The sequence below is a fragment of the Bactrocera oleae genome, chromosome 5, assembly GCF_042242935.1.
Source record: "Bactrocera oleae isolate idBacOlea1 chromosome 5, idBacOlea1, whole genome shotgun sequence".
Classification (NCBI taxonomy): Eukaryota; Metazoa; Arthropoda; class Insecta; order Diptera; family Tephritidae; genus Bactrocera; species Bactrocera oleae.
The window spans coordinates 31,010,106-31,037,475 of record NC_091539.1 but is presented as its reverse complement, the minus strand read 5'-3'; the positions used below and the strand labels follow the sequence as shown (position 1 = coordinate 31,037,475).

General features: G+C 34.4%; 1 protein-coding gene across 3 annotated transcripts; it reads left to right on the top strand.

The window, feature by feature from the left end:
- Window positions 1-912: 912 nt before the first annotated feature.
- gd (gastrulation-defective) lies at window positions 913-4,215 on the top strand. Of its 3 annotated transcripts, none has more exons than XM_014233483.3 (6): window positions 913-1,392; window positions 1,466-1,616; window positions 1,746-1,956; window positions 2,913-3,569; window positions 3,623-3,812; window positions 3,874-3,995. In XM_014233483.3, exons 1-6 carry the CDS (start codon window positions 1,180-1,182, stop codon window positions 3,895-3,897), a joined length of 1,446 nt encoding a protein of 481 aa, XP_014088958.2. In that variant the 5' UTR covers window positions 913-1,179; the 3' UTR covers window positions 3,898-3,995. The 3 variants fall into 3 exon arrangements, with proteins under 3 accessions (XP_014088958.2, XP_014088956.2, XP_014088955.2); XM_014233481.3 differs by having other exon boundaries at window positions 914-1,160; window positions 1,248-1,392; window positions 3,623-4,215; XM_014233480.3 differs by having other exon boundaries at window positions 914-1,392; window positions 3,623-4,215.
- The last annotated feature ends 23,155 nt before the right edge of the window (window positions 4,216-27,370 follow it).

Here is a 27,370-nt window from a genome sequence, read left to right as displayed (position 1 = left end):
ATCAGGTGGTTATATATATACTTCACAGATGCTATCCGGGCACCACTATTTTCGGAAGTATCTATGTAAAATGGAAAAAGTCAGAGAGCCGTCATGTACTCGTATATACAACGACGCTGAACAAAGTTTTTCAAGTGGATATGCTGGAAAACAGAGCGAAAGAGGCTGCACACTTTGGTCGGCCTTCTGAACGCAGGCAACATTATAACTGTCATGCTGCAAAACGAAAAAAAACTGGAAGAACATGAAGAACTACATAGAACACGGGACTTGAACGCAGCTAATGCCATGTAAGTCTTAAAACGAGTAATATGGAACACTACTCTGAAGTAATGAGAAAGCGATCCCAACGTGGGCGACAGTTCCCTAGAGGAGACTTTTTAGAGACATGTGAAAAGTATCACATACCATTGCTGTGATAACACAATAATGATGCGGAATGTTTAAATAAATCTTTCTTTTTCTTTCGTGATTTTCAAAATTATTGTTTTTTGACTTATGTGATTTTATTTGAAAAACATTATTGCTTTATACTAATAAAAAATATTTTACCTATTCTGTTCTATCCTTCTTGGGGATATGAGTGATTGTAAAAAGTAACTTATACTTCACGAAAGTGAAGATAATAGAAAAATAAAACCGAGGACGTTGTTATTGCCATTGTCAGTTCTCATTGCCCACTACCGTTTCAATTAAATTTCAGCAGCAATCCCATATTTGCTATTCTCTTTACTCATTGAAACCACAGAGTATTAATAAATGATCAACGCTCTAAATATATGTATGTATATCAAAATCGTTGCTGTACTCCAACAAAAGCAGTCGAGAAGAACAGAGAGAAACAAAAAAAACAGGGAAAAAGTAAAAACAAATGCTTCGAACTCTTCGTTCTTCGGAGCTAAATATTTTATAAATGTCATTTAAAAGTTAGTGCGAGGGGTTGAGATCCACTTTAAATGTCAATGTAGAAAAAGTCATTAAAATAATAATATCAAATGTTTAATTATTTTAATACTTAAAAATTATTGTCCAGGAATAAAAGTTAATTATTTCAAAAGTACATGTCTGTGTAAAAAAAACTGTTTAATATATTAACTGTTCAAAATAATGCCAAGCGTTTTGGCGCTGCTTAAAAACGCAAATACAAATAAAAAAGCAATGTAAATAAATTAATACGGAATGCGTTTCCACTTCACCCCCATCCTCATCATTATTCTGCAACAAATAAATCGATTTTTTACTCAAAGCATACCCATCAGCCCGTGTCCGAAAATCTTCCAATATCGCTTCGATGGTACGGAGTGGTTTGGCATTCTCTCTGCGCGTAATACCGACTTCGCGGAAGCTCTGCAAATTAAAGTGACACTCTCCATGCGTGGAAAACCAACGACGGTGAGCACCCACGCCATATATTTCATATTAAGACGCATATATTTTATAATAACATTTTACACTATATTGGCAGAGTTACCTAGGCGAAATTGAATTGCTTTCGCGCGGCCAATTCCACAGCAATGCCCCAGTCCTATATAAAATCAAATTTCCCAAAACACATTTTCCACCGAAGTTGCTGCACGTAACTGCAAACAACCATGCCATTTGTGTAGGTCAATCAGGTGAATTTGCACAGACATATATAGCCCCACATGGCAACATATAAGTACATAGAGTATTTAATGCAGCATTAATTAAATTCATAGCTTCTCAAAACTGTTTAATAATGTAAATTAAATTGTGGCTTGCAGATCTTAGTATATTCGTCACACAGATTCAGCTGGAGCACACAAGAAAATTTACGTTCATCAGCAATGATGAGCCGTCAGACACACTGCCGGAACACGCACAATTCTCTGCTACTCTGATGGAGGATGAAGAGGACGACGATGATGACATTGCCTTCTTGTCAACCGATACGAAATTTAGTGCGGAACAATTGCCAATCACACATGGAGAAATGTAAGTTCTCGCATTTTTAAAAGAGTTCGGCCGAGAAATTTATTAATTTTTAAAACTAAGTATTTTGGTAGATAATTTTAAACTGCAGTAAGGATACGATATTTTTTACATGTAGGAATCTTCAAACGCACTGCTCTAATTTCATATTATTTTGATCATATCCTCATACAAATTTAGTTGGCAGACACAAAGAGTATCAATTAGATATTGACAGGTCTCTCAAAAACGTGTAATCCTAAAGTTTTCATGTAACTATAAATAGAGAAGGTGGAACTCAGAAGGTAAAGCTCAGAGAAACCCTATGATTTACTTCAAAATATGTCATTCTTAGTTCCTAACAAAAAGCTTAATTTTGCCACTTGTGCTGATGATTTTTCAAACGTGACTATAATAAGCCAATTGTAGAAACAATCTATTGTCTTTTTCGTTCCAGCGACCATTTTCTTAAGACTTCAGACTAGGAAAAGCTCGCAGGGAGGCAGAACTTGAATTGGTTGTAAGTTCGCGCGGCACTTGCTTTGCATGGTATCATATTTTCTGGTCATCTAAAAAATTTTGTTAATTTTTTAATGTTTTCGTCTGTGGCAGTTTTGAATAGGCTCGTTTTCTTCGGGGCTCAAGCCAGATGAGACAATGAGCTTTAGCAAAAGTCTTACGAATCGTTGCCTGACACAAAGTCCAAGTAATCCAATTGTCTGACAACACTGGGCACCTATCATAGAAACGAGACGAGCTTCTCTACCTGCCTGGTATAACTCAAGCGACAATCGTCCCGATTCCATATATGATATCATATTTACTATTTACTAGTCCAATTTAGCAATATATATATAGCATATAAGATATAGTTTTATTAATAGATTTTTCACCTATCGATACTCTGCACCTATAGAAAAAATGTCTATAAATCTATCTCTAATTTTTACTCATCACTTACAAATATTTATGTATTTCAGTGAGCTGAAACACATTACGCTAAACAGCATCTGCGGAAAAACCAAACTACACTTACATTCTCGAGCATCCACGTCTTTTCTGCCTGCACTTACCGCAAAAGCTGACAATGCTAAGACTCTAACCCCCACCGCAAATGCGCAGCGATCCTACCAAAAATCCGGTAGATATGCAGCAGGTACTCAAGCCGCTACAGCGAGTAGTCACAATGACAGGTCCAGCACCCCACTAGTAATATCCAGTGACGAAACTCCTACTCTACTATCTAACATGCCCATTCGCATTGTAAGTGGCACTGAATTTGGCGACTTCAACGCTTCGTCGGGTACTTCTCCACCGCCATTATTGACGCGCGGAGCATGGCCGTGGCTGGCCGCAATTTACGTGAATAATTTGACATCGCTTTCTTATCAGTGCGCTGGCACTTTGGTGTCCGCGCATGTGGTTGTAAGTTCAGCGCATTGTTTCCACTTCCAAAGGCAACATCACAAGGCCAGTGAAGTGTTAGTATTTCTAGGTAGACATAATTTACGAAACTGGAATGAGGAACACTCCATCGCTGCACCGGTAAGTGAGATTTTCCTACATCCGGAATATGATGCCACATTGGGAACATATGATGCGGACATAGCGGTATTGGTGTTGCAGATTCAAGTTCGGTAAGTATTAGAGATATTCAAGAAAAAAACTGTGCTATTTGATGTTTCAACAGGTTCAACACTTATATTCTTCCTGCTTGCCTATGGAGCGGTGACAGTCAACTTGAGAATATGGTTGGGGAGCGTGGCTTTGTTGTAGGTTGGGGCTTTTCGCACATCCACGGAGGTGCTCCATTGATTGATGATAAGCCCACAAAAGCCGCAGTTCCACACGTCACTGAATCACCAATTGTTTCAAACGAAGTGTGTTTTGCGTCAAATCCAAGAATACGCAGCCTCAGTTCTAATCGAACTTTCTGCGCAGGTTTGCAAACAGCTTCACCTGTAACTCGAAGTGCTGTCGGGCCTTGTGCCGGCGATTCAGGTGCCGGGCTATTGTTGCAAAGGAACAACCGTTGGATATTACGTGGCACAGTTTCGGCCGCTCTACCCGTGCAGCACAACAAATGCATCGGCAATCAATATGTCATACATGCGGATGTGGCAAAATATTTAGATTGGATCATGGCATTTACTCTTTAACAACTGGCAAGGGTTTGCAACGATTTGCGAGTTCAAACGTAAAATTTGAGGATCATTAATTTAAGTATAGTATTAACAAGTTTCAATAAACAAATTTGAGATTTTATAATAATTCCCGAATAAATATTTTACATTTTATTAATACATATTACCAACACACTAGGTTTCGAAACCCCGATCTAATTTATATGATTTAAGTACTATCTTCCTTCAAACATACTCTTTTAATTTGATTACTTGATTAATTACTACAAAAAATTCTAACATATCTTCTTATCTCAGAAACAAATAACTTTTCGCTAAAGGGAAAGCCATCTTGCAAATATATTTTGTTGTTGCAGCATATGCATAGACATCTAATTTCGGATGTCAGCTAACTTGACTTTTTGAAAACGAATTGTTATTAAAATTATGTTTGTAAAAAAATAATCCTGCTGATATACTAAGAGATAAAAAGATTAAAAGAGTATACAACATTAACATGTTCTTTATATCGTTCTCGTAATATGGCGCACTGCTATTTTCCTACATCACTATGCTTAAAATTCCCTTCAAAAAATCAGAAATATCTTTCAAATGGTCCGAACTTGATGCTTTTCCTGTTTTCTGTCCGAATCATTCTAGGCGTATGTTGGTCTTGATCTGGGAAATTGGGTCTAAATATGATAATATCCATTCTTTGATATAAATTCACCGTTGTGTAGTTTTTTGCGAAGATTTACTAACATAAAAAGTTTCATCAATCTCAATTTTCCCCTCGGGACATTGTCAAGTATACTTCTTCTTTCATCGCAAAGTCGGAGATTCTCCATTTCTTAAATTACATTGACTTTACCGTGAGCTCGGATCGCCAAAACCAAAAGAATATCTATGCTTGTTTTAGAGTACTTAACTAGATTATCGTTACAAAATATTTCATCAATCGTTTTGAAGATATTTGTCTCAAAGTGACACCATCTCTGCTGTTTTGGTATAGAATGAAAAATATTAGTTTTGTGTTTTGTTAAAATATCTGCAGATTTGCACAAAAAGAGTTAGGTGGACGTCGCAAAAATAGTTAATTCTTCATTAAAATTTATGTATATGCTATAAGTACATGCAAAAGATTAATGGTTAGATGGACAAAATAAGGCTGCAAAGATTTAATGATATGGGAAGTGTAAAATTGTAATATCTTAAAATATTTCACATCATTCCATAGTGATGGTATTTTTTTAAAGTCAGTTCAAGGTCAAGTTCGAAAAGTCTCTATAAATAAACGCAGATGTTCTCAATAAACTTACATATTTAAATATTTAACTTCGCTTATTTGAAAAATGAACATTTGTTTAAACAGCAATTATTTAGTAGCGAACTACTTTAAGTGAAACAAGAAATTAACGTCGTTTCTACTAAAGCTGTAATATCCTTTACAAATACAAAATCTTCCTTATAAGAGCTTGATTCCGATCGTTTCATTTGTATGGCAGCTATATGCTATAGTCATTCGATCAGACAGTTTTTTTCAGAAATTGCATTATTGTCTAATTTCGTGAAGATACCTCGTCAAATGAAAGGTTTTTCCATACAAGCACATGATTCCCATCGTTCAGTTTGTATGGCTGCTATATGCTATAGTGGTTCGATATCGGTGGACAGAAAAGGAAGTGTGCAAAATTTCAGATCGATATCTCAAAAACGGACTAGTTCCCATATATACAGACAGAGAGACGGACATGCCTAAATCATACAGATCATTTATATATATACTTCATAGGGTTTCCGACGTTTCCTTCTGGGCGTTACGAACATCGTTGCCAACTTAGGTTATATTAAGTTCAGGGTATAAATATAATCGAATTTATATATTACATTATTATTATAATTATATATGTAGAGTATAATTTTGTGCACATCTATTTAATTCGCTTAAACTATAATGAACATATTCCTGACCTACCTGAACAATAGTACACGTATATGACAACTACCGAGAATAGGAGATATCTGTCGGTATAACCAAACTATGTCACCGTTGAGAGAATTGGACACAATTTAAGCTCTAAGCTATTCCATGCATTTGGTGAAGAAAAATATGAAAAATTAATGCTAACTGACCAAGGAATATTCAAAAACATTAATAGTTACAAGTAACGTAAAACTTACAAACTTTTATAGTTATATACATTATAGGAATATTATATTTTACAATCTGGAACTATAATCGTGCACTCTAGGGCGGAAGATTAATTACGTTGAAAGTTATTTGAAGTATGGTCCACCCATTCCACAATCCCCCCAAACCACTACAAATCAAATGATTATGGTACATAAATTACGTTTATAGAATTAGGACGAAAACAGTGTAATTTTCGATTTGCCGCAGTAACAGACTTTTTTGATGATTATTTGATGTTTAAAATTTTTAAATCGAAGTAAAATCATCTCTATAAAGCTTGTATTGTATAGTCAATTTTATGATGATGCTATGTAATGATTTGCACTTTTGCTGGTTTCGTAATCGATTGACAAAATTCGGTTCAATGTAATCTTTGGATAAAAATGTAGATTCATTCATTTAAAGATATTACTTTTAAAACAACCATATCCCAATTCTCTAAAACAACTTACATTCCAAAGCTTTAAGTAACAGTTCCTTTTCAACTTTTTGCTAAAACAATAAATTAATATTTAAGGTGTCGAAGGTCCAAAAATGTGTTTAGTAATAAACAAAACCATAGAAATACCATACTTGCAAAGCTAATTTAAGCTACCAATCAGAAAAACTTCCATGCGGGCATTACAGGCACAATTTTATTTACCATCCTGGCATTATGAAGCTTTTGCTTCAAAGTCAAACCGCTCTTCTTTTCTTTACATTTGTGGTGGAAAGCTCATTTAATACCAAGAACAACATAAGGCAAAAGGGAAATATAGGAAATGTATTATTTACAATGTTCATATAATCACTAGAATTTTTGTAAGGATATTTTCTTTTTTAATGGAACCGAACAATTCACTGCTGTTCAGTTGATGCAGAAGATGTTTACGATAACGACGAATGAAATATTGAAACATGCTTGTACAAGTATAAAGCCTGTATTTAGGAAATTAGAATCTGTTATATATTGTAGACATTTATCTGAAAGTTAGGGTGCTTAATTGAAATATATATAAATTATTATATATTTTGAAACCTGTATTTCTAGAGGATTCTAGGATGTTGAAATTTGTATAAGGATTTTACATTTAACATAGGTAAATTTAACATAGATGCCCTCATAAAAGATGTTTTCGTTTTCATTTCCTGTTCCACAGTAATAATTTTTGCTTGAATTTCTGGACCATCTATCATAGAGTTTTAAGGAAAATAAATATATCGACGGTACATACAAAGCCTCTAGTATTTTTGGGTCAAAATCTTTTTTAATACTCTCGTTGTTTGTATCACCTAAAACTAATCGAGTAGATATAGGGTTATATGTATATAAAGGATCAGGATGAAGAGACGAGTTGAAATCCGGGGACTGTCTATCCCTCCACCCATTCGTGCAAGCTGTAACTTGAGTAAAAATTGAGATATCTTTATGAAACATGGTACACATGTTTCCTGGTATCGTAAGACGGTTGGTATTGCAGATTAGCGTAATCGGACCACTGCTACGCTCATAAAACCTTATTAATCAAAACCAAATAAATTTCCATAACTATGCTCCTCAATAAGATACAAGACTGTCATTAGATAACAGGATCTCATTAGGGAGAGGCATCTGTAGTTTAAAATTTTTTTAAAAAGTGGGCGTGTTCCCACTCCTAATCGATTTAATGTGCATATCTCCTAAACCGCTAAAGCTATGATAACAAAATTCTCTGAGTTTTTAGCACCTCTATCGACAGTGTGGGGTTAAATCGGGTGACAACCCCGACCACTCCCCATATAACGCTACTGTTAACAACTACTAAAAGAGCGATAAACCAAGCACTGAACACGCCAGAGACATTAAATTTTCACTCTGGGATTATATGAGACGACTTTATAGGAACCGAATTCAAAATTAGACAGTGGGCGTCCCACCGCCCTCTTTTAGGTGAAAAGTCATATCTTGGAATCTGCTCAACCGATTTCAACCAAATTCGGTACATAACATTCTTTTCAAATGTCTATGTTATAATGCAAAAATGGGCGAAATCGAGTTACAATCACGCCTATTCCCCATATAACACCATTTTAAATATCATCTGATTATTTTACTCTCCACTATGCAAATCAAGCAACAATGATTGCATCGTGGTAAAACTTTTCGTGAATAATGCGTTTAAAGTATGCCACCTTGTGATTTTGAAATCGAACTAAAACCCCTAGGTACTGAATATGTGGACCCCAGTGCCTATAGTTGACTTTAAATCAATCAATGTGTAAGATATATAGTTGAAATTCATATAATAAAATAAATAAATAAAACTCTTGATAATAGTATGTCTTTGTGTCAAAAATGGGTTGAATCGGATCAAGACTTCCTTTAATATAAAATTTTGCCAACGCCTGAAGTAATTTCCCGGGCTTTGAGCCTTGCAAGTTGCGAGAATATAAAATGTTCGGCAACACCCGAACTTAGAACTTCCTTACTTGTTTTAATAGGTATTTTCTTATCCCAGTAGTAACATACAAAGAGTGCTGTGTAAGGATACTCTTTCGGATCAAATTAATATCTCTTTTGGTATTCTTACAATCTAAATCTCCTTTCTTTTTCCGAAATAAAAAGTTTAAGTTCGGACGTACATTTCAGTCATTCTTATATTAGGAATATGACATTTAGACCAAGATCTACACCAATTTAATTCATATTCAGCGCTAATTCATATACATGACCACCTAATTTCATAAAGCGTAACATATACACACATATTGACTAACATAAACGGTTAAAAGTCAGCTGGCAATCACTACATCGGGTATATTAGAATTAGTAAAGGTCTGGACTGATTACATTAACTCGACATTACTACAGTATGAACAAGAACATGTTTAAATGCAATTTTATGAAGATAACTCACACACATAAAGTCGAAACGAAAATTGTTATATGTAGTATGTGGGAGTTTGGGTAATTTGTGGACCGATTTGACGCCTTTATCTATAATAAATCAAATAATAATAATTCACTTAAATTTGCTAAGATATCTTAAATATTGCCCGATATATACGGCATAAAGCCAACCGGAAGTTTGAAATACTTATATAAACTATATGGGGGATATTTTCTCCATTTTGGCCCCATAACATACACTTATGAAGAAAAAATGCTCTCTGGGTTTCAATAAGATACCTCTTAGGTGCACCAAAATATACGGTATAAATTCAACCAGAAGTTTGAAAATCCTTATTTAAGGTACATACAAGTATATGTGCCCTTGAAAAAGTATTGAACCCGTTTTACCCATTTTCAACATCGTAGCACACTATTATCAGGAAAAGGCATACTTTAAGTTTCATTAAGGTCAGCCAATGGCACAGAGATCGTCATATTCAGTATTTGGAACTTGAACACTTAAAGTCCGATTTCGACCATTTTAGACTTGAAGTAGTTACCTAGAAGCTATTATTTATGTATGACTTTATCTTCATTGGCGCATACTGTAAAGTAATAGAATTATATGGAATTAAAAATTGTGTTATATGGCAAGTAGTCGATTTCTCAATTTTAAACCTGTAAAATAGTAAAAATGGGCCAAATGTAGTTGAAATTAGCCGATTACCTGTTGAGATATGGGATTTTATATAAAAGTGGACTGGACAAATATTTCATTGAATTTCAATTATATATCTTACACATTGACCAATATTGACCAAAGTCAACTATAGGCTGTGGGGTCCACATATTCAGTACCTAGGAGCTTGAACAGTTTTAATTCGATTTACAAGGTGGCATACTTTACACGCATTATTCAGGCAAAGATTTACCCGGCTACAATCATTTTTGCTTGATTTGCACAGTGGAAAGTGAAAAATCAGATGGAATTTAAAATGGTGTTATATATGGGAAATAGCCGTGATTGTAATTCAATTTCGCCCATTTTCGCACCATAATATAGAAATATGAGAAGAATGTTATGTACCGAATTGGGATGAAATCGATCCCGAGATATATGATTTCCCCTAAAAGTGGGCGATGACACGCCCATCGTCAATTTTGACACCGGCTCCTTTTAAGTCTTCTCATACCATCTCGGGTGTAAAGTGAATTGTCTCTATGTCGGGGCTATTATCAGGTTTAATCCAGTTTCACACTGTCGCTAAGCTAAGGGTACTTAAGGGATTTGTTTTGAGCGAATTTAGTCATTTTAGCTTAAATAGTTTGGGAGATATATACACTAAATATATTAGAAAGCGCGGCCACACCCACTTTTTCAAGATTTTCAAACCACAGGTCGCATTGGTTTGATCATGTCCTATTAGTTTGCGTAATATATTATACTTGTAGATATCCATGTGTATATTTCCGATATTAAGGATGACTGACTGAAATCTATTTATTAAAATGTTATAAATCTCTATTTTTGTTAAAAACGTAAATTTTGCAAAGAACGAAGGAATATTAGACATTATTAATGCTGTGTGTATTAATATTATATTTTACTTACCCATAGTCAATTTTTAAACGAAATCTCGTATCGTATGAATTTTGCAACAAAAAGTTTTCACCTTTTTATTCAACAGGACAGTTTTCACTTTCTTCAAGGGTAGGTTCGCCGGTGACGGCCACTTTTTCGAGGACACATTATTAACCACGACTGTATAATTAGCCAACTTGGATATTAAGATCATATGGCAAACGTTGATAATATGTAATTTCTATAAAAAAAAGAAACTCAGAGCTAAAATAAAGTTACAGCGAATTAATCTTCAGCTGAAGCAAACTTCTCTTCGCAGTTTAAACGCTTAGTAGTATTCGCTTATTTTATACTCTTTAGTTTTGTTAATATTCGTAAAATAGTGACTTGATTCGAAGAAACATCATTTAAAAGATTTTACACATTTTCTGCTTTAATTAACTTTCAATGATTTATGTTAGTTTGAATCCACTGGGGCAATCACTTCCAAATACCCCAAAATAATTTAATCTCTATACCTACATATATCTCTATCACATTCTTTTAAAATATAATGTTATTTAATCCAGTTGATGTACGAAATCTAAAGCTACGGAAATTAAACCAAACTATTTCCTTGACTTTGACCTAATTATTCAAGTATATGCAATAAAATGTGGCACATACTTCAAGGAATGCATCCACAAGAGCGTGCTTTGGCGTAGCAAAATACATTCTAAATGCGGTTTTCATATTTCATAAACTACAAAGCATTTCTATTAGAGTAACATACTAGCATTTCAGTATGTACCCTGAAGGAAAATGCACTTGTCCCAGACTAGTTCTGGATTTGCCAAATTACTATGTCTTTTCGTGTTATCAATAGGAAAGTTTTCGATTTCCTTTTCTGCATAACTTTTCTAAAACCTCAAAAACTATAAATAATGTTCCATCTTAACAACACTTTCTTAGTTTTGAAATAAAGAATTGCCGGACTGGTTCACGTTTTCCTACAGGATTCGTATAATTGCTCACAGAAAAGCATTCCTTCATGAACAAACTTTTATTTTAAAGGCGTTCGCCAGCAAATAGCAGTATTAGGAGCATCGTCATACTTTGAAACTAAAGTAATATCCCACCCGGTAGCACACGAAATACGAACGTGGAAGTGTAATGAGCACTTTTTTAAAGAAGACGAAGCATCGAAAGCTTGAACCCCATGTCAATGTGAAACTTTAATGCGAACTAAACCTCCTACTGTTATATACCATTCCCCCCGGTACCACCGTGAAGTATTAAGTCGACCTTATTCACTTTAAAAAAATATGGCACTTATCCATTGCAAAGCAAAATATCTATATTATATGAAAGTTATGTATAAAACTGATTGGGTTGCTTTCCGATTTTGAATATTTTTGATGTTTTTCCAAAGATTATGTGAAATTTTCTATAATGATCGCACCACCATAACAGCATATTTATAGACCCTTTAAAAATGTTTTCCTGCATTACACTATATAGAAAATATGATCCTTTCCTTGCCATATTTCGATCAGTTGGGCACACGATCGGGGATCGAACTCATACTCCGACACCTGTTCCAGCTCGTCCATTTCTGCGAAAATCATCATATATTAAGATTTACTCTTTCTTTAATGGAAAACTTTCCCAAATGCAAAACTTCTAACGACTGGTTCTAAGTTGACTCCGGTTTATAATTATTATACTCTCGCGACAGAGAATAGTTTTGTTCACCTAACGGTTGTTTATATCACCTAAAACTAATCGAGTTAGATATAGAGTTATATATATATAAATGATCAGGATGAAGAGACGAATTGAAATCCGGGTGACTGTCTGTCCATCTGTCCGGCCGCGAAAGCTGTAACTTGAGTAAAAATTGAGATATCTTTATGAAACTTGGTACACATGTTTCTTGGTACCGTAAGACGGTTGATATTGCAGATGGGCGTAATCGGAGCACTGCCACGCCCACAAAAAGCCATTAATCAAAAACAAATAAATTGCCATAACTAAGCTCCGCAATAAGATACAAGACACATTAAGGAGGGGCATCTGTAATTAAATTTTTTTTTTAAGTTTAATGTGCATATCTCCTAAACTGCTAAAGCTATAATAAAAAAAATTCACTGGAAGCAAATGTTTTTAGCACCTCTACCTACAATGTGAAAATGAAATCGGGTGACACACCCCCACTCCCCATATAATGGAACTGTTAAAAAATACTAAAAGCGCGATAAACCAAGCACTAACCAAGTCAGAGACATAAAATTTTATCTCTAGGATGGTATAAGATGACTTTATAGGAATCGCGTTCAAAATTAGTCAGAGGGCGTGGCACCGCTCACTTTTAGGTGAAAAGCCATATCTTGGGATCCGCTTACCCGATTTAAATCAAATTCGGTACACAACATTAATTTCATATTTTTATGTAACAGTGCGAAAATCGGTTTACAACAACGCCTATTTCCCATATAACACCATTTTAAATTCCATTTGATTCTTTCACTTTCCAGTATGCAAATCAAGCAACAATGATTGTATCGGGTTGAAACTTTGCGTGAATAATGCGTTTAAGGTATGCCACCTTGTGACCAAAAATTCTCTAAACTGTTCAAGCCTATGTGGACACCAGTGCCTATAGTTGACTTTTTACCGAAAATATCGGTCAATGCATAAGATATATAATATAAAGATTTTTGAACTTCCGGGGGACTTTATACCGCGTATATCCAGTATGTGAGTTATCTCAATGAAAATGAGAGAGCGTGTTTTGCTCATAACAAGGTATCTTTGTGTCTAAAATGGATGAAATCGGGTGAAAATTTTACCTAGCCCCCATGTAACTAATAGCAGGATTTTCGAACATTCGCCTGACTTTACTCCATATGATTGTTGATACCTTAATGAAACAGTGGGAGCATTTTATTAGTCTGTGGCATGTTAGTTGTATGTGATATTGGCAAAAATTAATAAAATCGGGTTAATACTACCCTCAACTTCCATACACTACTTATAATGCTTTTCGTTATTCTAACCAGTTTTATGCCGAATATGTCGGTCAGTGAGTATTAATGTTTTTATATTTTATATATAAAATTGCTTCAAAATATGTTCTCGAGTATAGCTGAGCAATGTCACAATTAATATATTTCTCTATCCCCAATATACTTGTATATATGATTTCCGTCTTTCCACCTGACTTTAAACCGTTCTGGTTGATCAAAATGTGATATTTTAACGAAATTAAGTGGATAAGATTGCGAAAAAATTATGTGGTTTGACGCTGAATTAGATTGAAATTAGTATATACCTTGGTCTAAGCCTCACACCTTCATATAATAATAATCGAATAATGAATGTCGAATTCTTTTGCAATATTTTTATACTTTCCCAACATGTTGCAACAGAGTATAGTTTTGTTCACCAAACGGTTGTTTGCATCACCTAAAATGAATCGAGATAGATATAGATTTCTATATACATCTATTTCTTCTAATATTTGGTGATAATCAGTGGATAGGTATATATTCTCAGCCATCATGTTGAACTTATTACAAAATATACCAGACAACAATGTAAAAATGTTTCTTAGAGTGCTGGACTTTGTATAGAGCAAAAATATCTTTCTAGAAAAAATCGCATGAAATAAATATTAGTAGTGTAGTATCAAAAGGGCTAAAGACCCTTTTTATGTGGTTATAGATAAACTACGTCACATTTTAATATGAAGGTCATAAGGTGAACTGTACACTCAAGAAAATTACATTTTTACCCAACGCCGTTGGCAGCTTATGAAAGGTTAAGATATTAAGACAGAAAGAAGAAAATCTACATACCTGCTCTACATATGTGTATACAATACTTAATTATATGTAAGTTATTATTAATTTAGCCTTCATGGGCAGACCCTTCAAAATAGTTAATGTTTTAAAAGTGTTAGACAAAAGCAATTTTCGGAGGGGTTTTCCGAGTACTTAATTTCAATGCAATGAAATAGACTACCAATTTCTAAAATATAAATATAACCAAATATTATGTATTTTATGTTAGTGAAGATATTCAAGTAATATATAGGTATACAAAAGTACTTAAGCTGTGTGTAAAAAAATATACCATCACAAAACTATTATACTCTGTAGCAATATGTTGCAAGAGTATAATAAATATCAGTACACTGTGTTTGTAGTTTCAGTTACACTAGATTTCTTTACCAGCAAAGTGCTTTATTCAAACTAATTTTAGTGTATTAGCTATATAGTGTTTAAAGTATTATTATATACAGTGGCGAGCAAACACATATACATATGTGCACCAGTATACCATATTACCTATACACCGAACAGGAAAGGAGTCATACCAAGGACTTACAAGGAATTACAGTGAAAGAGAGCAGCACCTAGGATCCAACTTTTTACAACCCGACGGACTGAATTATATAAGTATTATCTATAAGTATTTTATACATTAATTTATTTATTATTAATTAATTATGCCTAGATTAAGTAGAAAATCTGTATTACTAAGTCGTCTTCAGAATAGAAGACGTATGAGAGTTCTTCGTGCAAACTCTTTATATAGAGATAGTGAGCAGTCACAAAATACTTTAAGTCACGCTAATCGTAGGTTAGATTCTGATGTACGTCTGTCCGAACAAATTATCAATACAAATTAACATAGAATCAGGCGTCGAAATCTCGAGGTACGGTCTTTTGAACAAAATCTAAATACTGTTCAACATAGGGCAAGACGTCTAAATCCGCTCTGAAGCGCAAAGCAGAAATACTCGGGGACATAGATTTCGGCGCGAAAATCTCGAGGTTCGATCTGTTTACTGTTCAACATAGAATAAGGCGACAAGATCTCCAAATTCGCTCTGAAGAGCAAATAAGAAATATTTGAGGTCATAGATATCGGCGCGAAGACCCCGTGGTACGATATGTTGAGCAAGTTTTAAATACTGTTCAACATAGAACAAGGCGACAAGATCCACAAATTCTTCTTGCTTCTTGTAAAGAATAGGCCGTGCGCCAAATTTCAGATTGACATCTCAATAACTTGACGCGCACATATGCCGCGAGTAAAATTTCAAGGGAATACGTGAAATAGTCTCCGTGTACCATGGCCGTCGTCCGGTTTGAAAAATGCAATGCAAATGCGACTTACACGAATCTTCGACATAACGCTTTAAGCAAGGAAAATTTTTTTCACTATTCTATCAACTGAATAAAATTTTAAAGTAAGTGGTGATTTCACTTATTGTCTTGCACCTTGCGTGCGGTGTAATACTCACTTGCACTAGTTTTAGTTACGGAATGTGAATTGAAAAAAAAAATTTTTGTCTTTTTATATAATATATTTTTTTGAAAATAATTTATAATTTAATAAGTTTACTTATTATATATATATTTTTTTAATTATTTATAATTTGACAAGTTCACTTTTACTTTTTATACGGCGAAAACCACGTTTCGGGAACGAATTAATGGCGAACCTTATAGGTCACGGATGAAATCGAAAAGAGAACTCATCCCGGTCTGACTAGTCCCTTTTGATCATTTGGATGGTGGAAAAGACGATGGTTGAAGTGTATAATATGGTTGGTTAATTGTATGTGGTTGTGTTGGTGGGTGATATGGTGTTGCATTGTGTTGTGTTGGGTTGTATGATGTTGTACGGTGGGTTGTGTGCATAGTTGCAAAATGTGGCGAGATCAGAAGTCCCGTGGACATTAAAAATAAACATTTAAACAAGTCTTTATCTTTCTTTGTAATCTTGACAATCTTAATAAAAATATTTTTTATATTCTAATACCAAATACCGGATTGAAAAAAAAGCTAATCCCGAGTTTATAATTAAAATTAAAAGAAAATGTGTTTTTGAAGTTTAAATTATATCGCGCTTGCGTACTTCGAGTTCTACCACTTTGTTTATCCTTGTAAAAGTAAAGCTTATTTTTAGTTTAACACTGTTTGTCTTAATTACATTTAATTATTAATAATTATACCGCTTAAGTTGTAAATATGTAAAACTTTCATTTTTTATCCCTTTTTATACTCTCGCAACTTGTTGCTACAGAGTATAATAGCTTTGTTTACCTAACGGTTGTTTGCATCACCTAAAACTAATCGAGTTAGATATAGGGTTATATATACATAAATGATCAGGATGAAGAGACGAGGTGAAATCCGGGTGACTGTCTGTACGTCCGTCCGTCTGTGCAAGCTGTAACTTGAGTAAAAATTTAGATATCTTTATGAAAAGGCCATTAATCAAAAACAAATAAATTGCCATAACTAAGCTCCACAACAAGATACAAGACTATTTTTTGGTTTACAGGATCACATTAAGGAGGAGCATCTGTAGTTAAATTTTTTTTAAGTGAGCGTGGTCCCGCCCCTAATAGTTTTAATGTGCATATCTCCTAAACCGCTATAGCTATAATAACAAAATTCACTGGGAACAAATGTTTTTAGCATTTCTATAAACAGTGTGAAAATGGGTGACAATCCCGCCGACTCCCCATATAACGGTACTGTTAAAAAGTACTAAAAGCGCAATAAATCAAGCACTAAACCCGCCAGAGTCATTAAATTTTAACTCAGGGATGGTATGAGATGACTTTATAGGAACCATGTTCAAAATTATAGGCGCGGCACCGCCTACTTTTAGGTGAAAACCCATATCTTGGGATCCTCTTAACCGATTTCAACCAAATTCGGTACATAATATTCGTCTTATATTTCTATGTTATAGTGCGAAAATGGGCGAAATCGGGCTACAACCACGCCTGTTTCCCATAAAACATCATTTTAAATTCCATCTGAATTTTTCACTTTCCACTATGCAAATCAAGCAACAATGATTATATCCGGGTAAAGCTTTGCGTGAATAATACGTTTAAAGTAGGCCACCTTGTGACCAGAAATTATCTAAATTGAACCAAAACTGTTCAAGCCCCTAAGTACTGAATGTGTGAACCCCAGCGCCTAAGGTGGAAAGAATAAAATGGAGTTTAAAATTATTTTAAATAGGCGTGGTTTTTATCTGATTTCGTCCGTTTTCGCATCGTGGCAAACTTAATATACCCTGTGTAACACAAAACCATCTAAATATAAGCAAACAATGTTTATTTTTATCCGAAATATGACACAGTTTTATATCGCTCTCCTTTCTTCCCTTCTGTGGAAATCTGCATATTCTATCCGCCCAAAACAAAGTAAATACATACAACAATTGTCTATACGCATGTTGAGAGCTGGCTTGCTTGCCAACAAACAAAACGAACAGGTCGTCTACTTAACCTCTAAGAGCTTCATAGAAGTAAATTCCAAATTAAATTGAAGTGTTGTTGCGCTGATGTTGCTGCTAATGCAGTCAAGTACAGAGAGGCAGCTTATTTTAGGTAACAAGCCAATAACTACTAAGTCGTTACCAATTCAATAACGTAACAACAATGTCACTAAATATGTATTCAGGAACCCTCTTTGTTTTCGATTTGCCTGATTCTCCCTCGCACAAAGGTCCAATAGAGCCACGCATTAGCTGACGAAGCCAATTTAAAAATTTGTTTTTCGGTAATCTGGTGGTCATGAATTTACCATAGATTTCTAACCTCTTGCATTATGATTAAAACTCGTCTGTGTTTGAGATCAATGTTATTCAGTGGTTTAATATAGGTATTATATTTTAACTCTTAGAATTTTGTTGAAGATCATGAGGATAGTGCATTGAGTATGGGTGAACCATTCCTATGTTCAGATGAAGCTAATGTCAATTTAGTTAACAATCGACATTGCATGACTTTTCCGCGACCCCCATACCGAATTTTTTCTTCAAAATACTATGCTATCAGCAAAGCACGACGGTGGGTGTATACTAGTTTTGGCGTGTTTCTCCTGTTATGGTTCAATTGGTGGTTGTGTCAATATATTAGAATTTTTTTCAAATTATGTTGACATTGACAATATACTATAATGTACACTCATTATTCACTTCACACTTCCATAAGAAAATCAAACAGAAACCTACAACGAACTGTGTAAAAAAATAGTTTACTCAATTACCTATTGAAGCAAAAATCTCTTTCATTGCACAGAATGTACAAAAGCAACATTTGAATGTCTATTTCTTTTAGATTTTCCTCAAAGAAAAATGGAGGACATTCTAACTTTTTTTGTTTTCTATGAAACTCCAATTTAGTTATTTAATAGTTATTCAACTATGAAATTAAAATTATAAAATTTGCTTTGAAAACAATTATGAATGCCCCATTTTTGATAATCATTTAATAGTTAATTTAACCGTCAGCCCTAGCAAGACTGAAGAATTCAGTGGTATGAGTTTCCCACATGTAAAACTATAGTTAGAATATCACGTCGTATGTATCTCCTTTTAACAATCACAATGACAGTCAATTAAACCATAAAATGAACGTCAAGACCTAACGTCACAACTGTTACTATGTTGGTGATTCCATCAGCAGCATCTTGTAGTCATATATCTAAATGGAAAATAGTTCGAGAACAATTCGTTTAGCCAATACCATGTGTCGTATACAAGTAAGTAATACAACAATGCTTTGTATGAGAAGAGTCAGTAAAGTAAATTCCTTTGCTAAAGAAAACATAAGTAACACGAATATACGCTCAGGGCTACATAAATAAACACCAAAACAATTACTTACCGAAGGCAACTCAGACTGACTGAGGTACACAAAGATAATACCATATATATTTACATGTTAGTAATTAGCATTCGGTAAATGAGCAAAAGAAACGGGAATGTTCTACATACTGCGAGCAAATTCCCCGGAGCAGATTATCTCTACTTTTAAGGGCATTCAAATATTGCTTTTGTAATATAGTGTGCGTAGGAATATAGCTTCGGCAATTAAAGTGCAATGTATTAAGTCTAAATAACTCTACTCAGCCAATCGGATTTGAGATATCCTGATTACGAATTTGATTTAAAAATTTTTTTATCACGTACAGCTATTTTTGTCATTAACTAAAACACAAAAAATCCTACGTATTAGGAAATTTTTACAAACATTTTCGGTTTTAACAGATTCTAACATCACAGTCGCAAAATGAGTGTAAACTAGTGTAATTTGAGTGAGTTCTTTTGCCCACATACGCCTACGAAGTAAATCAATTAGGCGGGGTTGTGTACGGTTGATTTGATACTTTTTTTACTCATGCAACATGTTGCTACAGAGTATAATAGTTTAGTTCACCTAACGGTTTTTTGTATCACCATGTCTAATCGAGATAGGTATGGAGTTATATTATATAAAGGGTCACTCACGAATCGTGCAACAAAATCTTTTTTTGTGTGATTTATTGACTTACTTTGTTCTTTATTTGGCAGGTTATTACAAGTATTTAAGTTTTTTTAAAAATAAATGCTTGAGATACCGAAAAGAGGGTTTGGATAGTGTAGCGGTACTATGCTTTGCAGTCCGTCATATCCGTCCAACGGGATTTTGGCGGAACTCTCCCGATTAGATGGACCATTATGAGATCGATTAACATGTTTGCTGAATCTAGAAGTATCTCAAAAAGGACGTACCATCGAGATCCGTATGTTCGTGTTTAAGAAACAATCGCGGCTGTTGCATCGTCAATTCAGGCAAATACAAGAGTTTGACTCGCAACGTATCGGCGCAACTTGGAGTTAGTAGACGGTCATTGCAACGGATAATTCATGATGACTTAAACATATTTCCGTACAAAGTTCAAATAACAAACCGGTTCAACCCTCTAGATTTTCTATTCGCTTAAAATTTAGCCAAAAAATTATTCAAATGGTCGAAGAAGACAATAACTTGATAAATTGCCTGTTTATGTCTGATGAGGCTCATTTTGATTTAAATGGAAATGTAAACAAGTAAAATTGCTGTATATGGAGTGAATCAAATCCATAAATAATCCACGAGAGTGTACTTCACCTAGAACGAGGCACCGTTATTTAAAGATGTTGACTTAGTGTTTTTACCTAAAACTGCGTCAAAGACGTACTGCTTTCAAAAGCGTTTAGTTTCAGCAAAATGGAGCAACTACACTCATAGCCAGACCGGTTATTGCGAAGCTCCAATGAAAATTTGAAAACAAATTAATATCAAGAAACTCCACTTTCCGCTAGCCTCCAAGAACCTAACCTGACTGCACCAAACTTCTTTTTATGGGTTTATGTCAACCAAAAGGTGTATAAAATAAAACCCAGAAATCTGACTGAATTGAAGCAGTCCATTAAATCGATAATTGAGGCAATCCCAAATTCAACCCTTAAGGACGCAATGAATAATTTTCTAATTAGGTGTCGCATATGCGTGGCTGAGCATAGAGGTCATTTACGGTCCATAATTTTCAAAAATAATTAATAATATAAAATAATACTTTGCTATATAACAAAAATAAATATATGTAATGCTTAGATTAAAAAAAAAGTTATTACGGTTTGTTTTTGTAACACGATTCATGAGCCACCATGTATGTGTGTAGCCACCATTGTGACCTGAAAGTTTCCGGAAATTGTAAATAAAACGAAAAATGTTTAATCTTCATCAATATTAATTTTGTCGCCTTCAAAATATGCTCCTTCTAAAGCGATACACATATTCCTTCTCTTTTTCCAATCATCGAAACATGCCTTGTAAGCGCTGTCCGGGATCGACTTCAGTTCTCTCTGCGAATTTTCTTTCACGGCCTCAATAAGTCGAAACGGGTTCCACGGAGTGGTAACTTGAGTTTCGGAAACAAAAAAAAATCGCATAGGGCAAATCCGGTGAATTCGGTGGTTGATCGATGGTATTGAACAAGTTTTTGGTCTTAAAATCGTTCACAACTACAGTTCGGTGCGGTATGAATGATCAAGATGACAAGAAATGTTGAATTCCGATTGACTGTTTGTCTGTCCATCCGTCTGTGCCAGCGATAACTTGAGTAATAATTGAGTTATCGTAATGAATCTTTGAACACGTGTTCCATGGTAACAAAAAAAAGACAAGTTCGTAGATGGGCGTAAGGGAGCCGCTGCCACGCCCACAAAACGTCATTAATTTAAAACTTATAAAATGTCATAACTAAGCACTTAATTAAGATATAAAACTGTATATATACAAGTATTGTATATAACCGTATAACACAGTTCTAAACTCGATCTGATTCTTTCACTTTTCAGTCTACAAATAAAGAACCAATCAATGTATTCGGATAAAACTCTCAACGAATAATAGCTTTAAGGTGTACCGCCTTATGACCCAAAATTGTTCAAATCAGACCAAAAAGCCAGAAACCTAATATGTGGACACCACTTCCTGTTTCGAACGTTTTATCGAAAAGATCGGTTAATCTGTGAGATATATTATTGAAAATCGCGGGAATCCTTTTCTGATAATAGCATGCTTGTAAGTTAAAAAGATACACATTTGATTGCAATCCATTCACGATTTCGTGAAAAAATCAATGTTGAATTCTTTCGTAACATTTTTAAAACAAATTATTGCCAACACCTGAAGGTATTTCTGCGGCTTTGATCCTAATAAGTTGCAAGAGTATGAAATGTTCGGTTACACCCTAACTTAGCCCTTCCTTACTTATTATTTTTATTTGAAGCTTTGCATTTGGTTGCCACTAGATTATACGATGACCCTCCAAACCAAAGTATTTGATCTTGTTGCTAAAAATTACCATTTTCCAAACCTCCCTTCACTTAATGACTTATGTGTCCATCCATGCAAGCGATAACTTAAGTAAACATTGTCTTGATGAAACTTGGTAAACGTATTCCTTGGCATCCGAGGGAGATTGTTACAGCTGATGGGCGAAATCAGATCGTTTCTACACTGGCAAAATGCGTTAATCGAAAACGTATAAAATGCTATAGCCAAACAAATTAGGAAAAATATCTATAGTTTGGTAAAGGGGAACAAAGTATGGAGAGGAACCTGTGGTTTAAAGATGCTTAAAAAGTGGCCGTGTAACGTTCCCTAATAAAAATTTTGTATACATATATCTTGCAAACCACTTGACCTAAACCGACCAAACTAGCTGAGAAAAAGTTAGCTCACTAAATAAATACGTTAGAAACATTAAATACACGAAAATGCTGTATAAGTTTCTGTGTCAAAATTTGACAATGAGCTTATCACCGCCCACGTTTAGAAGAAGGTTAATCTCTGAGGAACTGCTCGACCAAAATATTGAACATGTGGACATCGGTGCTTACGTTTGACTTTATACCAAAAATATCGATCAATCTGTGGCATATTATATATTAATGAAATTCATAAGTGAGTTATCTTATGTCAATATATGAGTTATTTATTGTAATTCAGAGAGCTTCCTGATGACGATAAATCAATGTGTCAAAATATTTTAATGAAGGTAAGTGGCCAAGTTTTCTCAAAAATTATATAGTGAAGTGTTGAATATTAATAAATTTGATACAATCCCTAACCTCTAGTATAGCGGTATCCTCGCCCCCAGTTACATTCCGCTCATATTTTCAATATTTCAAATTTCATCCCTTTGGTTGAGTTTATATCACATATGTACATCTCATTTGCGTGAATTTTGTTGATTCTATTGTAGTATTGAAACTAAGTAAATCTATGGCCTATAATATAGGTTAAAATGGTATCAAAAATGGTTTTAATTTTTTTCTCTCTGTATTTCTATTGGGTGAACGATATCGGGAGTCATGTACTTGGTCTGCATTAGAACTTAGTATTGATAATGCGACTGAGTATAGCTCGAATACATAATCAATATAACGGCAAGCCATTCAAGTACATTAATTTGCTCTAGACATCCAACAGTTGGTGAAAATTGCAGAACTGCAGCCGACGGTATGCAAAACAGACCTAAACTAACTGTTCAAATCATGATGTGTCCTTTGAAGTCAAAAGGCAGACAAAGTTTTATTAAGTAATTTGGTAAATAAAGTGCATGTCTTACCCGCCCCCATTTTTACCTGGATTTTCTTTAATTTTCATAAATGATATTATTTTAAATACAGTTATTCACAGAGTAAGTATTTAACATTAGGAAATATAAATTCCCGAAATCGAGCTCACATGTTACTTTAAGCTTATCAGGTGGAACTAAAATCTTGAACACATCCTTCTAAAACTCTCTCAAATAAATATTCTTTGTAAACGCAAGAATCGTATTTTTATAAAAAGCACACTAAGGCTACTGGCTAGCCGCGCTTAGCTTGACAGTTCATACTTCAACACCGAAGCGTAGAAAATATAGGGAATGTCAAAATGAACGCTTTGCTTTTCGTGCTTCTCTCTAATATATGTATGTATGGTAAATGGCACAACTACGTAAAAAGATGATAGTGGGCCCACAGTGTGAACAAACTTAAAAAAAGCATACATTGAACTTTTTTGTCAAAGCAAATGTGATATGTGAATTAGTCATAGTCGATGGCTAAAGACCGCTCTATTGCATTTGTATGTAAGTTAGTTCATATCTGTTGAAATCTTATTTATATTGTTTGATAAGAACAACAGCGTCTTTTCAACAATGTGCAAACTTTCAAACATTTCATTTATTTCTGGCATAGTATGTAGATTCCGGAAAAGTTTAATTGAGTAAAAAAGTTATTATCTGGAGAAAAAAGCCGATAGAAGAAACGAACGAAATAATTTATTTTAACCATTTGATGTATTTCAATACGAATTTTGCGATTCATAAGGAAAGAAATTATAAAAAGCAAAAAAATCAACACCTCAGTTTATATCTCCACTCCTTACCCTCATCAATTTAAAATTAGAGATAAAGCAATTTGTTTTTTAAATAGGGAATAATAAAATTAAGAACTAAAATTGTATCACTGAATGGACGTTGCACAATTACATACCTGGATACCATGCTTACAATGTGCGGGCAATGTCAAGAACAGATACAAGGTAAATATAATTTCTTATAAGCACATGAGGTATAGAAATGAATATAATAACTGAATCCTACCGTAGACCTTCTAGTTTTAACCATGAAAGTCGAGATTTACGATATAAAAGTCACCTGAAAGACGGAAATACTTATTTGTTAGCTCCATTTTAAGAATGACGATCAGGATACCCGCATGCTTCTTAAAACCACTAATAAGGTAATTTGACAGAATGCCAACACACATACCTTTATGTTGTCTAATGTGTCGATGCCACAAAAGTAATCATAAATGTAAAAGTGTTGATTTATATGCCAGACTTATCTCGAAATAATTTCAGGATAAAAATGGAACATTTTAAAGATTTAAACAACAGTAATAATAATTTTCTAAAACTTTTAGATAGGGACCCTGCTTGGAGGCGAGGAAGAGAGAACAATCAGCCCCCTCGTTTTTACAGCAGAAATCAAAATCCCAATCCTTGTTTCTCATCATTATTGTTAGGAAATTTCCTTTTTGATGCACATGTGTTATTTTATCATCGTTATTAATATATTTTTTTGGGATATTTGTTGAAGAAAGAAAAAGTAGTAGGATAATTTTAGTAATAAGCGTAACGTAAAGAAATGAAAAAGAAGAACGGTTGTTAAGAGTTGTGGAATATTAAAACGTTGTAGCACTGCAGCACCAATTGCATATCACAATGACTAACGTAAGGCAGTCACCATCAGAGGACAATTACGAAGTTAAGAGACCTCCATAAGTAACCTCTAATAATATACGAAGAGTTCAATGTAATACGGACATCAATTCTCTGTTGATCGCCCAAATTGAAGCTCAATTGAAAACTCTGGGTGGGTTAAACGAATTTGACATGTTTTATTATAGCATTTCAGCTCTTGACAAGCGGCTTGTGGCACAAGTATAAGAACTTATCCTTGGTCTACCAATATCAGGTTTAAGTAAATATAGTTCAAAAAACCAAAACAACACGCTTTTAAGGTACTTCAAAATAAAAAGGTGAAAAATAAATATTAATATAAACTGACAGCAATATTTACCGAAATATTGTATTGCTTGTAACGGGAGATCCAAGTAGAGGTACTTTTTTCAATAGCCTTTTTTTGACAGATCAAGCGTTAGTCACGTCAAGCAATGATGTTATTTTTTGGCATTTCATCATGAAAACACTTATGCCTGATCAATGTTTACAAATCGTTCAAGTTTATTAAGAAAATTCTGGTTCTCTAAAGAATATGTTTCGCGCGCTTCGCTCAACTTATGGTCAACATAATCGCCCTACTAAGTGTACTATTCGACCGAATAGACCACGTCCAGCACGGAGTGAAGAAAATATAGCGGCCGTAGCTGAGAGTGTACACGAAGACCGTGGAAAATCGATTCGGCACCAATCGCAGCAACTTGGTGACGTATGGAATGACTTGAATTTAGAGCGTACAAAATACAGCTTATGCAAGAATTGAAGCCGCTCGACCTTCCCAAGTAACATCGCTTCGCTCCATGGGCTCACGAAAAGTTCCAAGAAGATCTGACGTTTTCGAGCCAAATATTTTTCCGCAATGAGACCCATTTCTGGCACAATGGGTATGTAAACGAGCACAATTTCCGTATTTAGGACGAAGAGCAACCTGAAGAGATTCAAGAGCTGCCATTTCATCCAGAAAAAACAACGGTTTGGTGTTGTTTGTGGGCCGGTGGAACCATCGGTCCATATTTCTTCAACAATGATGCCGGTAACCGTCAATGACGACCGTAATCGCGCCATGATAACCGCCTATTTTATGCCTGAGATTGAAGCTCGTGATCTCGGCGACATTTGGTTTCAACAAAATGACATCACTTCCCACACATCGTATTAATCAATGGATTTATTGAGAGAACACTTCGGTGAGCAGATAATTTCACGTTTTGGGCCGTTAGACTTTTTCCTGTGGTAATATGTAAAGTCTATGCGGACAATCAAAGCTCATCTTCGAAATTATTTTCAGTTATAACGCCGCTCCATATTACATTTTTAATAAGAAATAACAGATGTTACGTCAAATAACTACCTTTATTAATAGAATCTACATACATAGATATATATTAAATAAACATACAGTACATATATAGGAAAAGCATTGAAGCTTTCATAGTTCGATTCCAGCAATGAAAAGTTTTTCACTCGCAGCTTTTTAATTGAAATTTAAATCGTAATTAAGGAATTCAGTCCCAAGATATTCAAAGCAACTGAGGTAACAGATGTTTTTAAGTTATAAGAAAATTACATTTAAATTAGATACGTACACACATACATATTAGGACTCTTAAAATTATTCGAATGTCCAGTTTGTAACCATTCGTACGAATATTAACCGAATAGTCGTAACATTGCACATAAATGAAAATTGTTAGAAATCCAAGCAGTTTTTGATTTTTTCCTTTTTGTTTTTTAGAATGAACGCTTACTATTCGAATAATCGAAAATGAGCGGATATCCGGATAGTGTAAACCGAATATTATTATTCGAATAATGCCTCATCCGATTAATCCAGTTAGTCGATTAGTCGAATACCAGGAGCTCTAATACATATTTACAATATATGTAAATATGTATGTACTTGGGATTTAAGAAAGCAAGGAATACTTTTACAATGTTTTAATGGAAAAATGTAAGTGCTAAAAAAACCACGCTCTTATTCCACAGGTGAGGTGGGGAGATTCTAACAATCAGACAATTATCCAATCAAACTGGTTTGTGAACGGTAAGAATATGTTAATTT